The 16,996-nt window shown below is 46.4% G+C and overlaps 1 protein-coding gene across 8 annotated transcripts in view; it reads left to right on the top strand.

The window, feature by feature from the left end:
• MAMDC2 (MAM domain containing 2) overlaps positions 1 to 16,996 on the top strand; it is a 401,951-nt gene that overhangs the window by 320,354 nt on the left and 64,601 nt on the right. For all 8 annotated transcript variants that reach the window (XM_027041065.2, XM_053205285.1, XM_027041067.2 and 5 more), the window contains 2 exons: positions 10,092 to 10,348; positions 14,133 to 14,226. In XM_027041065.2, coding sequence (XP_026896866.1) covers positions 10,092 to 10,348; positions 14,133 to 14,226 — 351 coding nt within the window. The remainder of the gene's footprint in view (positions 1 to 10,091; positions 10,349 to 14,132; positions 14,227 to 16,996) is intronic.

Below are 16,996 nucleotides of genomic sequence, written 5' to 3'. Positions count from 1 at the left end.
CTTTTTTCTAAAAAGATTTTCTTTTTTTAAATAATCTCTACACCCAGTGTGGGACTCACAAGACCAGGATAAGAGCCGTGTGCTTCACCAACTGAGCCAGCCAGGTGCCCCACATTATTTTTCATCCTCAGCGATGGTGGGGACCAGTTGGCTCAGAACACATATATCTTGGGACAGGCAACAGATCTGTGCCCTACTGTTGGGTCATGCATTTGACTGTGTCACTTGAGTGTCATCCATCCTCTGAGGAGTACATCACCCTTAGAACTTCCTCACTCTCATCTGTGACCCTGAAACATGCTGACCATATCTGTGTCAACAAGGGCCAGAGAAAGAGGACCAGGCAAGGAGCGGAACACTTGTTCTCCAAACCTCGTTATCCGCTTTGGGTGATCCCTCAACTTCTCGGGCTTGGAGTTCTAGTGTTTTATTCCTAAATGCTATCCATCAAAATCTCCAAATTCACCACTCATTGTAACTGGAGGAAAATAAACAGGGGAAACCCTGAGCTAAAGAAAGTTCAGCAGATTTCTTTCTTTCAGGACTTCTCAGTGCCTTTCTTTAATATAGTTCTTTGTTAATGTATATTATGGCATTTCTAAAATTATTCAAATGTAAATTTGCACAGTGATGCATGACTAGCAGAGATGTGAAATAAATGATACGGGACCACAGAAAAGTGAAAAATCACCTTAGTTTTGGGATTCAGGGAAAGCTTTCCAGAAGAAGAAATCTCAGAACTGTTATTTGGCTAGATCGATAAGAAGCATAGCATATGCAAAGGTGTAGAGGCATAAGAGTGGGTACTCATTCAGTAGTTGGAGAGTGTTTGAGAATGCTGAGACGTAAGATGATAGCAGAGTAGCTCCTAGACCTACGTTATGTTCCTGCTTGTGATGAACTGGAAGCCTGGGTGCCTAATCCTACTTGCTCCTCCTGGATCTCTGCTATTTCATTTCCATTTCTCTTGAGCTTTGACACTGATTATTTTATTTTATTTTATTGTATCTTATTGTATTTTATTTTATTTGAGAGAGAGTGTGAGTCGGGGAGAGGGGCAGAGGGAGAGAGAGAATCCTGAGCAGGCTCTATGCTCAGTACAGAGCCCAACACAGGGCTCGATTCCACGACCCTGGAATCAAGACCTGAGCTGAAATCAAGAGTCAGACGCTTAACTGACTGAACCACCCAGGCACTCCCTACACTTATGTTTTTGACCAATAGTTGCCAGACAGCCGTCTCATCCTCACCCAGTGCACATACACACATGCATGCACACACGCGTGCACACACACAGTCACACTCCCCACACCTGGACTCCTATATAAGGCTTCCTCCTACCTGGAATGGAGCTAAAACAGACGAGTTCTAAAGATTCTCAGATATTTTACTTGAAATATATAGACAGCTCTCTGCCCATAGGACTCAAAGTTTTGACCTGAATTGCTCTTGGGGTGGGAACAAAACCCCTCCAGTGCTCTAAATAAGAGAATGGTTGTCTTGCTTATTACATTTGCCTTCTACTGGGTATATTGATTTTTCCTGAGCTCTATCAATTTGGGCAGCAAAGTAAAGATTAAATGGTTCAGATGTCTACCCAGAGCAGCAGATTTTGCTCAACAAACAAACAAACAAACAAACAACTCATCTCATGTTCCTTCATCTACTAGAAGCAGCTTATGCCTTTGCTTCTTGGGTGAAAACCACAGAACTGAACAGCAGGGGTGAAGGCAGCTGTGCACCTGCTCGGAAACTTCAAGAGGTTGAGGACATCTTCCCAGGAGGGTTCCAGCCTTTGTGTTGTAGAAAAGGGAAGCGTGAGGGGCGCCTGGGTGACTCAGTGGGTTAAGTGTCTGACTTCAGCTCAGGTCACGATCTCACGGTTGGTGGGTTCGAGTCCCGAGTCGGGCTCTGTGCTGACAGCTCAGAGCCTGGAGCCTGTTTCAGGTTCTGTGTCTCCCTCTCTCTCTGCCCCTCCCCTGCTCATGCTCACGCTCTGTCTCTGTCTGTCTCTCAAGAATAAATAAATGTTAAAAAAATTGAAAGAAAAGAAAAGGGAAGAGTGAATATAATATCTGACAAATATGATGCGTCTATGAATTTTCCTTCACTGGGCCATGGGTTTTAACAGTTATCCCCAAACCCTGAGTCAGATTTTTCACTCTGAGCACTCTGTCTCATGGTGGTCAATGGCTAAAACAACACAATAAGAACTTTAGTGGGACATCGTGGGAATATTGGAGAGGATGGGATATTATCCTGCTTTTTCTTACACCATTCTGATTCATCATGTATGGATTCTTTCCTTTGTTAATATTTTGTGAAACAAAACAAAATCTTTCAGGAGGTAACCTACTGACAGCTCAGATCATTACTGTTTCCTATCTGCCTTGGCAAAAAAGAAGATAATTGTTTGGAAAATCATGAGGGAAATCTGTTTATTTGCTGAGTTTTTTTTGTTTTGTTTTGTTTTGTTTTGTTTTTACATCCAAATTAGTTAGCATATAGTGCAACAATGATTTCAGGAGTAGATTCCTTATTGCCCCTTACCCATTTAGCCCATCCCCCCTCCCACAACCCCTCCAGTAACCCTCTGTTTGTTCTCCATATTTAAGAGTCTCTTATGCTTTGTCCCCGTCCCTGTTTTTATATTAGTTCTGTTTCCCTTCCCTTATGTTCATCTGTTTTGTCTCTTAAAGTCCTCATATGAGTGAAGTCATATGATTTTTGTCTTTCTCTGACTAATTTCACTTAGCCTAATACCCTCCAGTTCCATCCACATGGTTGCAAATGGCAAGATTTCATTCTTTTTGATTGCCGAGTAATCCTCCACTGCATATATATACCATCCCTTCTTTATCCATTCATCCATTGATGGACATTTGGGCTCTTTCCATACTTTGGCTATTGTTGATAGTGCTGCTATAAACATGGGGGTGCATGTGTCCCTTCGAAACAGCACACCTGTATCCCTTGGATAAATGCCTAGTAGTGTAATTGCTGGGTTGTAGGGTAGTTCTATTTTTAGTTTTTTTGAGGAAACTCCATACTGTTTTCCATTTGCTGAGATTTAAAAAAAAATTTTTAATGTTTATTTTTTGAGAGGGGGCGAGGGGCAGAGAGTGAGGGAGACACAGAATCTGAAGCAGGCTCTAGGCTCTGAGCTGCCAGCACAGAGCCTGATGTGGGGCTCAAACCCACGAACCACGAGATCATGACCTGAGTCGAAGTCAATCACTGACTGAGCCACCCAGGTGAACTTTGCTAAGATTTTAAAAATCATACGCAGTGCTACTCTAGGAGCTGAGCAAGGTTTCAAAACCTAAATTAAGGTCAGAATGACCTTCAAGACCTTGAGATGGATGGATCATCTTTCTGCAATTCATGGCCCCCTTTTCTCCTTTCAGTTCAGACTGAGCTGAAGCATCGTCTTAATGGTGTGACCCATTTACTCTCTGCATTGATCTATTGGTTCCCTGCCTAATCTCTCAGTAGGGAAGCAGCTTTGTTAATTTTCTCACCCCTGCCTTTGTGTGAGCTCTGCTCATTCGCCTTTCCCTGCCCTTGGATGACTTCCCTTAGCTTCCTGGTCGCTTTCAAGTATTCACTAACAGCTTCCTCTTCAAGAGTTAAGTTCGGTCCAGTCAAAACTCCAGTATCTCACCCAACTCAAATCTCCCCCCAGACCAAAGCACGGTAGCACCATAGAGAGAAGGGTTTGTGCTTCATTTCCTCATACTTCCGTTGCTCTTCCTTCCTCTTCTCCCTCTCACTGTGCTGCCTTGGCCCCTCCGGGTTTAGAGGAGGTGTGACAGGGCAACAGAAAAGGAAAGGCAGGAGACAGAGGATTTTCGGTGACCGATGCTGCCCATTCCTCTCACTGCCGGTGGGGAATCCCACTTCACTATTCCCAGACAGAGGTGATGCACTCGCTGGCTGCCATCTAGGAATCCCCTTTAGCACCTGTAGGCCATGGTACACACCCCCCTCCCCCCAGCCCCCGTCTGTTGGAGCTACCACCCTGCGTACAATCCTTTTGAGACGAGTTCCTATCAAGACATTCTAACCCAGCGCCTTCTGAGTCACCCAGTTAGGCTAAGGCAAGACTCACATCTTTGCCCCACCAAACTCCGGAAGTTAGAGCTCGCTGGCAACCAAGTCCTTTCTCTCCACTCTGTCCACAGACATCTCGCCCTTAGGTGTATCTGTCAAGAGTCAGGTGCCAGCCTCTGTACCCCACAAACCCCAGTTATCACTGATCGAGTTCTCCCAAGAACTCTGAGCACCTTCTTGCTGAGGTGCGGGGCAATACAAGAACCAGGAGCAAGCACGGGTCAGGGGTGAGGCTGGACGGTAGTTCCCCTCCTCTGCTCTCTCTCTGAGATCTCCATCTCTTGGACCAAGACAAGAAAGGGGAAGCAATCCCTTGCCCTTCCCTTCAGAAGTCGAAATAAAACACATGACAGGCTAGCTCCGGGACACCTGTCTTCAAAGAGACTCTGTCTGTGACCCCTCCCATCCTCCTCTGGCCTCATATATTCAGGCTGAAGGGGAGAGACAGAATAAATCTGGTGGTGCCTCTTTAGATGCCAGGGATACCAAAAAGGAGCCTATTCTGACACCATAGAATCAAGGTACTTGTCACCCATTGTTCTTGGCACTGAGGTCTTAGCAGAGACTGGGCGACATCCCACTTCATACTCATTTATTACACTTGCGTCATCTCTGGAAGCTGTATCGAAAGACTAGCGTCTGACTCTAATATAGTAAAACTTACCCAAACCTTTGCAACCAAGGACCCGTGAAGATCAGTGTTGGATTTGTAGACGGGGAGAGCAGGCATGATAACTTCCTGTCTCTGGGTGCTCTCTCCTCACAGTGGAAGCAGACCAGTGGGTGTTTCCAGCTGGCTTGGGTTTCTTCAGACCACGCTCTCCCCCTTACCCAGGAGACAGCCTGTCCAGACAACATGACATGGCTACAGACGCCGCGACTGGGGCACAAATGTGGCCAACAAGGCAGAATCACAGCTGAGTCAGAGGCCTTGGCATTGGAGCCAAGCCAAGGGCAATTTTTATGGCATGCTGGTTAGCCAGACTGTTTGAAAATAAAAGTTCAGGAACTGCCCTCAAGGTTGTTTTTTTTTTCCCTAATTCAAGGGAAAATGGCTACCTCTCAGGGGCCACTGGTTCCACATGGGCTGCTGAGCTAATATACAGAGGGATGCTGCATGAAAGGAAGAAAGTACACTTAAAGCAAGGATATGTGTGCCTTCACTAAGAGCGTGATCTCAGAGGGGGACTTGGGCTGGCATCACCAAGATTGTGATCTTTCGACAGAATTAGAAATTGTTTTTTTTCCCTAGAAGCTGCAGCCTCTTTGTGTATAAACCAGAATTAGGGAAGGATAGACTGGCTTGCAGTCTGAGTGTGGCAAAGCAACAATGACTTTAGGGGGTAGCGGTGACCTTCTCAAGTTTCAATTGTATGGAGAACTCATGGCCCCCTTTGTGGACTCTTTCATACCCAGTAAAAGTTTGAATACTTAATAATCTGCCTGGCCTGCAGGATCCCCAGTGATTTGGTTAGTTACAGGGTCTGTACATCAAGGGTCTATCGGTACTTAGTTACAACCTACTCACCCTTAAAGGATCTGATAAAATTGCCTCTCCTAGGTATTCTCTGAAGGCCCTAGAACCCTGGGCCAGATAGAAGGGCTGGCCTCATTGAACTGGGCAGGAAAATTCTCATAATACCAGCCACCAGAGACATAATTGTCCAAGAATACCTTCTTCATTCCATTCCTCAGAAGGGTACACAAAATGGTGCCTGCATTCATCCAAACATTTGCTCTTCCTCAGGGTAGGAAGGATGATACACCCTGAGCCTGGCCTCCTGGGGCAAACACCTGGTGACTTCTGGACTATCCCCACCCTTCGACTGAGATGATAAACTTATGATGAGCCAGGTACCTTTTGTTTCCCAGTGAGAAACAGTCTTTCTCAGATTGTCAGTAAATAGTACCCAACTTTGGCAACAACTGAATGACGGAGGGGAGGGCGGGGAGGGCAGCAGAATGTGGTCTAGTCTAGCGGCTCCGTAGGAGACTCCGTGTCAGCAGTCCTGGTCTTAGTACCAGCAGCCTCTCTGACTCACTGTGGGCACATCACATTGTGTTTACCGGATGGTATTTGGATCCGAAATGTGACTGTGGCTCACTCAGCTGAGTGTCTTGTACATGAGTTGTTAATGAAGCACTTTAGCAGCAAACCCAGGGCTTAAAATATTGTGCACACAGCAGGTGAGTAACTAGCCTTTAAAGAAGATTATCAGGGACGCCCTCAGTGGCTCAGTCGACTGAGCGTCAGACTTCGGCTCGGGTCTTGAACTCACAGTCTGTGAGCCCCGCGTGCGTGTGTGTGTGTGCGCGCGCTCTCCCTCTCTCTCTCTCTCGCTCTCTCTCTCTCTCTCTCAAAAATAATAACTAAACATTAAAAAGAAGAAGAAGAAAGCTATCAGAGACCTGTCAACTGTGAGGAAAATGGATTCACAGTGGGACCGGGTGGGAGACATTCCTCTAAATCAGTTACCGTGAGCTCCACAAGTAGAAAAAACACTTGGAAGTGGATTGTGAGGTCTCCTGGATTCACCGAGAGTCTCCTGGAGGCCTTGGAGACGCTCCTCACCCTCGAGGGGAATGATTTCCCTCTTCAGGGCTATGTCGGTTTGGGTCCTCCAAGAAGAAGACGCTAACCGTGGATTAGCTGGGGAGGAGTTGTGATGGCTGTGAAGGATAAGGGGGAGAGAGCTGGAGTAGCTGGGGCCCCGGTCACCATACCCGTAGGCACAGTAGTCACTGTGCCTAGGAGCCGGGACATTTTTAGGGATCCATGAGAATGTTTTCGCTCTATTTATTCTAAAATCAGAAGAGAAAAAATGAATGTGACAGCAACAAATATAATAATAAATCTGCCTAAATTATGTTCATCTTTATACCAATGCAGTCATAAAATATAATGTGTAATATTTTTTAAGTTTATTTTTTTTATTTGGGGGGGAGGCAGAGAGAGAGAGAAAGAGAGGCCCCTACAATGAAGTCCCAGGGAAACAAAGTGTTAGGTCTCTCCTCCCGCCAGGCCCGCACCCCTACACTGGCCTATATCATGGAAAGGGATTCTGTTTCATTAGAAGACCTGTTTCAAAGAGCATGAAATATTTCCTCTCTGCCTTTGACACAAGAGTCATCAGTGAGCAAAGGTGTGTTACAGAGACTAGCTGGTCACACGTGCATTTTGTGAATAAAGTATTCTAGCTGAGGCTGGCTGGCCCCCCACAGCACTGCAGGGGGCACTGGAGCTTAGGATGGGGGGCCATGGCCTTCCTTCCAGTTCAGACATTTCTCTGATTCTGTTTAGTCTGACATTCTGATTCTTCCTTTAAAATCCCTTCCCAGGGGTGCCTAGGTGGCTCAGTCAGTGAAGCATCCGACTCTTGATTTCAGCTCAGGTGATGATCTTGGTTCGTGGGTTCGAGCCCCGAGTCGGGCTCTGTGCTGACGACGCGGAGCCTGATTGGGATTCTCTCTCTCCCTCTCTCTGTGCCCCCCCAACTCGCACTAGCTCGTTCACTCTCTCTCTCAAAATAAACTCTAAAATTAAATTAAATTAAATTAAAATACAATACAATAAAATAAAATAAAATCACATCCCAGAGTCAGCAAAGTGGGAGCCCATCAGCTGTTTCCAGCCCGCAGATATGTTTATTTGGCATGTACAAAGTTTAAAAAATTGTGGCGGTGGATGTTATGGGTTGAATTGTATTTCCTCAAAACCATATGGTGAAGTCCTAACTCCCAGCACTTCAGAGTGTGACCTTATTTGGCAGCGGGGTTGCTGCAGATATAATTAGTTAAGATGAGGTCATACTGAAGTAGGTCCCTAATCCAGCATGACTGGTGTCTTCATAAAAGTGAGGGGGAGGCAGACAGAGAGAGAGACCTGGACAAAGGGAGAACACCACATGACTCTGAAGGCCGAGATCTATCAGCCAAGGAAGGCCAAAGATTGCCAGTCAACCACCCAACGCTGTGGCAGAGGCGTGGAACAGATTCTCCATGGCCCTGGGAAGGAGCCAGTCCTGCCCACACCTTCATCTGAGACTTCTTGCCTCCCGAGCTGGGAAAAACATATATATTTCCATTGTTTAAGCCACCCAATTTGTGCCACTGTATTATAGCAACACTAGCAAACTAATACTGGGGGTATCATTTTCAGATGGATGGATTTTCTATGAACATTTAGACTTTGAGCTTCAGTGGGAAAAGCCTGAGACCCCAGCCTGGATGTCGGGGCATCAGCTGGTAGCAAAGGGAAGGATGCAGTCAGTCTTGGGACCAGAGAACACAGGCCCTTGCGAGGGGCCGCCACTCCTTACACCAGGGGCTCGCTGCAGCTCGAGAATATGGGCTCAGCGCTATCAGATTTTCTGATGTATTTCTAGAGGAGCTTGATTTCTGTTTCTCATTGCTGATGAAACAGGATTTCAAATGTTGGCAACTAATTGATCACTCTGTTTTCTCCCTGACCCGCTCCACTTCAGTTTGCATACTTGATCTGGCTAGTCCCTCCGGTCATCTGAGTTTGTGATCGCCATTTGTTCAGAGTTGCACGGCCTGGCAAGATGCCGAGAGAAATTCTAGTTCAACAAGGGAGATGATTCAGGGGGTTGAGCAATTTGCTGCCGGGAGAAAGCAAGCCCTGATGTATCCACCTGTCCCCTCTGCCCTGTTGAGTGAGAAGCTTTCTGAGGCTGGATCTGTGCTTTGAATAATCATTTGTTGGGGCCTGTTGCACACCAGGTGGTGGTCTAGAAGCAAAGCAAGTATCCGGTGTATGATGGCATATATTCTTCCTAATCCCCTTACTGCTGAGGATGAAAGGAAGTATTGTTAATAGTCACCATGTACTAAAAGAAAGATATTAAGCTGTAATTGTTCTGAACTCATAAATACAAAAGGTCATTCTGTTGAAGCTACGTTGCATTGCCCTCCTCCATCACTGCAGCTTAAATCGCTAATAATAACAACCACCCTTTACACAAAACAGACAATGGGGAAGGCATGGTACCAGAATCATTAATGACATTCCTTTCGTTATAATTGTGTTAGGCAATTACAACGTGCCAGCCCATGGTAAGCACTTCACGAACATAATCTCCTTTAATGCTCATATTAGCCCTGGGAGGGGAGTATGTGGTTCTCACTGTAGAGATCAGGACACTGAGGCCCAGAGATGTTTAGTAACTTGCATGAGGTCCCAGCAGGACTCAACCTCAGGTCTCTTCAGTGCCAGATCCAGGCTTCCCCCCCCCCCCCCCGCCCCGCCCCTCGCCCCCCACCCCGCCCCGCCCCTCGCCCCCCACCCCCCACTGCCTTCTGCTTCCCGGTTTCTCTTTTTCACAAAATGCCTCTGAGGGAGGTCAGCCTCCGGGCCCAGAGTCCCCCAAGGCCTCGTCAAGAGTGGTGTCCCAAGCCCCAACACCCGAATCCTAACCCTGTCTACATGTTCTGTTAGGCACAATTTGTAATCTCGTCTGAAGTCAAAATCTTAGTTTCTCTCCAAAAAGACTCCATGGCATTTTGTGTATATTGTAAAGATGTACAGGAGGGGCCCCCTGTGCCCCTGAAGGAACAGATGGTATGCCTGGCATGTTCTTAGAAATCTGGGAACTCAACAGAAAGCCTGGGAGAGGGGGGGCCTCCCGGGGTAATGTTCTGTTTCTTTCCACAGCTGTGTTCAGCTCCCGAACATTCCAGCACTTTGCAGCTGACGCTTCTACCTTTCATGTGTGTATTTCACTTCAACCGAAACTGAGGCAAAGAGACGGGGTGGGTGTTGTCCCGTCCTTGGCAGAGCACGTGGAGCTCCTCGCGCTCCCCCTGCCCCCACCCCCTCCCCAGCCGCCATACCCACCCGCTCCGGCCACACTTCTCGCGGCCAGAATCGTCTCGCGCCCTCTGAAACACCCCCGCTTCCCCCCACCCCCACCCGCCAGGCCTGTCTTAACGCAGTGTGTCGTCTGTGTGGTTTTCAGGCCACTACATGTACGTGGACTCGGTTTACGTCAAGCACTTCCAGGAGGTGGCGCAACTCATCTCCCCGATGACCACGGCCCCCATGTCCGGCTGCCTGTCGTTTTATTACCAACTCCAGCAGGGGAATGACAATATCTTCTCCCTCTACACTCGGGATGGGGCTGGCCTTTACGAGGAAATCTGGAAAATGGACAAGCCAGGGAATGGTGTGTGGAATCTTGCTGAGGTGGAGTTCAGCGCGCCGTACCCCATGGAGGTAGGTCCGCCAGGTGTGTCCACGTGGGCCCTGGCCGCACTGCTCTGTGCAGGCGCACAGGCCTGGCGATGGGGCGACACCACCGGCCACATTCTTCCGTTCTTCTCCGTGCGTGTCCGTCTACCTTTTCCCTTCTTTGGCCCCCTCTGCTTTCCCCTTACTTTTCCCTCTTCCTCTCTCTCCTCTCTTCCCTCTTCCTCCGTCTTCCTGCTTGGTCATCTTCACTTTCTACCAAGACTCTTCTTAAGGACAGATAGAGAAAAAGCCAATCAACTCCATTTCTTGAGCCCACTTCCCCTCGGAACCTCGCTCTGTGGTCTTGGTGAGTTCCAAAGAGATGAACGTCCTCTGAGTGAAACCCACTCTTGACTTTCCATTCCTGTGAGCAGGGAGGAAGCTTCCCCTTACTTGAGTGAAGAGTCTTGAGAGAGAGGGACAGAGAGAGAGAAGCCAACTTATTTTCTTCCTTCCTCCTTGACGGTATAAGTAATGTCATTAAAATTAGAAATAGATTTATGGTCGTGGCCCCAATTTGAAACAAGCCTTGGTACTTTAGTTTTAAAACTTTTGTAGCTGCACGAGTGATAAATATCCAATGCAGAAGAATTAGAAACTTCAGGAAAGCAAAACCAAAACCCCCCAGGCTAACCCTACAAGGATGAGAACACTAACATTCTGGTGTTCGTCCTTGCAGACCTTCTTTTGAAGCACATACATTATTTATATTTATGTATGTGTTCCGGTACTTGAAACACTCCAGAGGAGATAGGATTATCCCCAAATTATAGATAAGGAAGGAGAAAAGAGAGAGTCTGAACAGTTTGACATTTTGTATCTGGGTCACACAGCTGGTGAGTGCCAGGCACTTAGGAAACTTCTGGACTGAAATCTGACCTAGAGCTGAAGGCAGAGGCCCAGCCCTGTCTGAGGACCACTACCACCCCCCCACCCCCACCCCCACTGCCCCAGGGCCTCTAGAATCAGTGGGTGCAACATTGTGGTTCCAGATTTGGAGCTGTACCTAGAGTCTTAGTTACCACAGGTTTGTTAATATCCTCTTCCTAGCTTTGTGCTTTTTGTGGTATATTCCCTAGTCCCCTTTAAAGTGCAGAACAAGTAGATTATTCCCTGCATGCTTTTTAGTGGTGCCATCTGCTCACCTGATGTGGAGCTTCAGCGACTGGAGCTTGGGACTGGACTGGTTTGTGACATGTTCTAGGTACTGAAGACATGCCTGCCACGCCCCTTACCCCCTTCAGATCCTCTCCTGTCCCCCCACACAGCTCCAGAGAGAACACACTGCCTTTTGCAGGACATGTGCTATTTCCTCTCCCAAAGTCGGATGAAGCCTTGATCCGCTCTTGCAGCCCAGTGGAAAATTTTCTGAGTTTGAGTTACAAAGAGGAAAAGAAATGCACATACTGTTTCAGAAATTTTTCCTTCTGTTGAAGTCAAATGAGTCACACGCGCAGTGACGACCGTTTCTTTGCAAACTCCTTCCATCCAACCATAAACTCCCTGGGCGGCATTTGTGTGAGTGAGACTGCTGGATTTTCTTTTCCGTCAGTGCTTGAAAAGTCACAATTCTGGACACTACTGCACTTTAGTTTGTACCCTTTTGGTTCACAGGTGCGTGATTTTGCTCCAGCAGGTCTGACTCATGCTGCTACTGTTTGCTCTTGGTAATTGCCAGCAAAAGAGACTCACTCTGCAGAAAATCAGTGAATTTAATGTCGCTGTCTTCTCAAACGGATCTTAGAAAGGAAAACAAGCACCCGAGACCCCCTTTCTGAACAAGAGAGAATGCATCGGCACATGGGCTATGATTCGCAAATTCTGATCAGAAATATTCTCCCTCCACCAGTAAGATCAAGCTCTGTCGTTCACTTTATCAGCGAGCACCCTGAAAATGAAATGTCATGGACCTGGGCTGTGTGTGTGGACTCCATTGCCCCTTGCCACTGATCCACTGTCTGTCCCCTTCTTGTTCTCGGCCTTCCCTCGACCTTTGCCAGCGACAGGCTTCCAAGGCCCCTCTTAGATCGTGCAGAATCCAGGTGTCTGTAGGACCATTGTCGTTAAGCTGAACACGACCATCGTGTCCACATTCTTTCTTTCAAAACTGGAGAAACTCACACCTGGTGGAGGGAAGGAACCTGTCTGAGCTAATTAGTGGCTAATGAGGCTCAAACCTGAATATGAGTTCAAGAGAGGGTCGGTCAACCTGGAGAAATAGACATGAATTAAGTACAGAGCTCTATATGCACCTGACTGCATACGAGGGGCCTTATACACCTTATCTCATTTAATCTCAGTAGTGCTATAAGGTAGCAGGTATTACGTCTATTTTATAAATGACGGAAGAAAGCCCTTGAAAGAGTTAGCAACATATTCAAGGTCACCCAGCTAATAAGTGACAGAAATGGGATTTGAACTCTGGTCTGTCTGCCTCCGAGACACTCTTCTCTTTAGAACAGGTTGAGAACTAAGAAGCCTAGGGGTCAAATCTAGCCCACAACGATTTGCTTGGCCGCTAGAGTGGTGTCTGTTTGCCTGTTTGAATTCATTGCCAACATTGAAAAAATCCAAAGATTTCAAATAAAAATCTGGAGATCCAGATCTCCTTGACAGTTTGGTAGGTCCGGACACTTCAGGCGGGACTCCCACACGTCAGCAGTGAGTAGCAGCTCCCCACCCCCCCTCAGACCTGGCTTGCATCCTCCCGGATGCGTTCTGCACCCTTTCCTCCTGCGTCTCACTAAGCTCACGTCATGTATTTCTGTTACCTGCCTGGTCCTGAAGGCATTGGAATTTCAAGCCCTGCAAACCCTGCATCTTCTCATGTTAATTCACCGGAGTGGACCACACCCTGGGGCAGTTTCCCCCGCAGTGCTCGCCACAGCTGATCCCCATGGTCACAGGCAGAAGGTAGTCGACTGACCTCAGAGTGGAAGTCGGCGGCAGAAAAGGGAGGAAAATGGAAGGGTTCGACCCATTAACAACCTCATGTTCTCTCTAACCACTTGGGGAACGTGCCTGGACATGCTGAAATGCTAACGTCCGTACATAGAATTTGGGGCCTGGGCCACCTGGGTGGCTCAGTCGGTTGAGCATCTGACTCTTGGTCTCTGCTCAGGTTCATGATCCCAGGGTCATGGGACTGAGCCCCACATTGGGCTCTGCACTGAGCCTGAAGCCTGCTTCAGATTCTGCCTCTCCCTCTGCCCCTCCCACACTCAGGTGCGTGCATGCGCGCACGCTCGCTCTCTCTCTCTCAAATAAAATTTTAAAAAATAAAATAAAAAGAATTTGGGGCCTGATTTTGCCTTAGCTGACAGGTAATCATCTCTGATTCTGCATCTTTGTCCAGAACCCTCACACATATTTGCATGTGTGAAAAGGGAAAGGGCCCTGGAGGGGCTTAGTTCTGTGGGAAGGGCATTGGGAGAACCGAGCCAGCCTTCTGCGAGTAGCCTGTTGTTTCTTTAACTGAAGGTCATAATACAAATCGTCAATTCAGTGGTTCTATCAGAGACTGATATACACTCAAGGGAGGGGGACAAGTCCACCAATAAAATACAACTTAGGGTTTAGGATTCCCTCTCCCTAAGAGAAACTAGAGATCAAGACAGCAGCTGCCTCAGATTTAGGAACATGATTCCTCAGTACTTATAACTTGCCATCACCTGGCTTGATTGACACATCATTTTAAATCACAGTTAAGAGCTCTGAAGCCTACCAGAAAGTATGTAAACCTGTAATAATATGTCCTTTTTCTCTGCAGGTTATTTTTGAAGTTGCTTTCAATGGTCCTAAAGGAGGGTATGTTGCCCTGGATGATATTTCTTTCTCTCCTGTTCACTGCCAAAATCAGACAGGTAAGCATTCTCTTTTTCTTCCTCTTTACATATGGAATTTTCCTGATAGACACCTGTGGTCAGGACTTGAATTCTAATTTCCTCACCTCTCCTGTGATCTCCTCCTTTAAAAAATTACTTAACTGAATAGTCATTTTTCTGCTACTTTACTCTTTTCTCCCCCACCTCGCAGTGTGAATTTAATTTTTCTGAACCTACAGGACAGTTGTCAGGTGTTAAGGAACTTTCATCGTCCCTACCTACTAGGTAATGAAAATCAAAGAATACAAACACATTTCCTCCCCATCTTTCTCTTTAAAGGATAGCTTAGATCCATATACAGGTGGCCAAGTAGGTGGAAAAAACTCTCAAACTCTACGGAGTAGAATTATAAAAATCCTTCCCAATTTTATGTATCCAAAACCTATAAATGTCTTCACGTTTAAAGATGTTGGTGTTGGATACAGTTAGCTTTGGGCTAAATGTTACCTACTTAATTTAACTTCTCTAAGTAAGTCTGCACATTCTTTTACGGTGGCCAGTTTTATAATTTCCATAAACTTGGTGTTTGGAAAAGAGAGGGAATTCTTACTTTCTGGGGAACGAGGTAAACAAATCGATTCAAAGTTAGAAAATGCCCTAGAGTGAGAAGGATGACACTGTATTCATGCTGGCCCAGATAAATGCAGGGGACCTTACCTTTTAGGGAATTTTTTTTTTTTAATTTTTTTTTTAACGTTTTATTTATTTTTGAGACAGGGAGAGACAGAGCATGAATGGGGGAGGGTCAGAGAGAGAGGGAGACACAGAATCTGAAACAGGCTCCAGGCTCTGAGCAGTAAGCACAGAGCCCGACGCGGGGCTCGAACTCACGAACAGTGAGATCGTGACCTGAGCCGAAGTCGGACGCTTAACCGACTGAGCCACCCAGGCGCCCCGGGAATTTTTTTTTTTTAGAGACCCCAGGGAGATAACGGTTGTCCCATGTTATTAATGAGCCTTCCTTCTGAGTTTAGAAGCATGAGAAGTACATTTTTGAACATGGCCTTTGTAGTCTGACTTTCACTAAAGATAAAAGTTGGTGTCTGATTGCATATGGTCTCAGATATATTCTACCAGCAAGGCGACTGAGAAAGATAATATTTTCTACTTGAGCTGAAGTGTTATTCCAGAATTAGAGAGAAACACTCTAATGTGCTAAAACCAAATGCTACTTTTTTTTTTTTTTTACTGATTCTAATTTTTAAAAAGTGGGGGGAAGCTAGTGAAACAGATTGAACTAGACAGGATTTACATATTTACATATTTTCATTAAAATGATTGAATACAAACTGTAATCAAAGATTTTTAAGAGTCTTTAAAATTGGACAGAACAGACACCAACATTGTTTTACTTCTCCAAATCTGACTGTTCCCTAATCTCATCAGCTGATATTTCAGTGATGTTAATAGTAGTTTCATAACCTCTTGTCATTACTTTTAGAAAGTTTCCTTTTTGTCACCAGGCATTTACATTGAACTTTTATATTTCCAAGTTATACATATGGAAAAGAGGTTTTTATTCAATACCTGCATGGAGTAGAGGTTGGGATAAAGAGGCGGGGGGGGGGGGGGTAGGTAACAGTATCTATTGAGCCATCTTAGAAGTAATATTTGGAAACACTCTCCCTTTTAAAAAAATACAGAATTGGGGTGCCTGGGTGGCTCAGTTGGTTAAGCATTCAACCTTGGCTCAGGTCACGGTCTCACAGTTGGTGAGTTCGAGCCCCGTGTCGGGCTCTGTGCTGACAGCTCGGAGCCTGGAGCCTGCTTGGGATTCTGGGTCTCCCTCTGTCTCTGCCCCTCCCCAGCTTACGCTCTGCCTCTCTCAAAAATAAACATTAAAAAAAATTTTTTTTAAACATACAGAATCTATGTGAACCCTTTCCCACTGACTGGTGAAAAGAAAGATTTCAGCAAAATAAGGACTATTTGTTAAAAGCACCTGTGGCCCCTCAGTCTCTAAGATTCAGCCTGCATAAAGACTCCTCCTCCATAGGGACCACAGGCGACTCACATTTTCACGTATTTAGGTTAGCCAAGGCTCCGATAGGTCTTGAGAACTTCCCAACGTAGTGACTTTCTTTAAAATGGTTTAACTGCATGATCGCAGTGTTATGCTACAGAGCCAGGACTTTGGATTCGTGTCCCTACTCTGCCGCTTACAAACCGTGTGACCTTGGGCATGTTGATTCACCTCTCTGTCTGATTAACCTCCGTTTCCACATGTATAGGGCAAGGGTAGAAGAATCTGTTCCAAACCATTGGGAAGATGAGAAAGTTAATGTCCGTGAAGGCCTGAGCAGAGTGTGGCACACAGAAAATGCTTGGCCTTGAGGCTTCATGTTATTTGTTGAATTTTCAAAATACTCGCGTCCACTCCCCGGGGAACAAAGGAGTCAGATTGAAACTAGAGAACCAGCAAAGGGCACCAGCTTGGTGAATGGGTGAGCTGGAGCCTGCTTTATGCCTTTCATTCAGCAGCTGTGGGCCAGATTCTGAGTCTTACAAGCTGAGCCCTCCAGTTTCCATACTTCATCTTACATTTCACAAATAGTTTATACCCTTCTGTTTTATAACAGGTGCCAACATTTTTTTCCTTATCTCGGTTAGCTCCAGACTTGCTTTTCCCAGCTGGATCTAGCATTTTCTTCCCCCGTTCTCCCTGAGTAGGCTGAGACAGGAATTATTTCAACATATGAAGCATCTCATTCCCACCATCTGGTTGGGCTTAGAGTTAATCCAGTCTCCC

Source organism: Acinonyx jubatus, chromosome D4 (assembly GCF_027475565.1).
Source record: "Acinonyx jubatus isolate Ajub_Pintada_27869175 chromosome D4, VMU_Ajub_asm_v1.0, whole genome shotgun sequence".
Classification (NCBI taxonomy): Eukaryota; Metazoa; Chordata; class Mammalia; order Carnivora; family Felidae; genus Acinonyx; species Acinonyx jubatus.
This window is presented reverse-complemented; position numbering and strand designations above follow the sequence as displayed.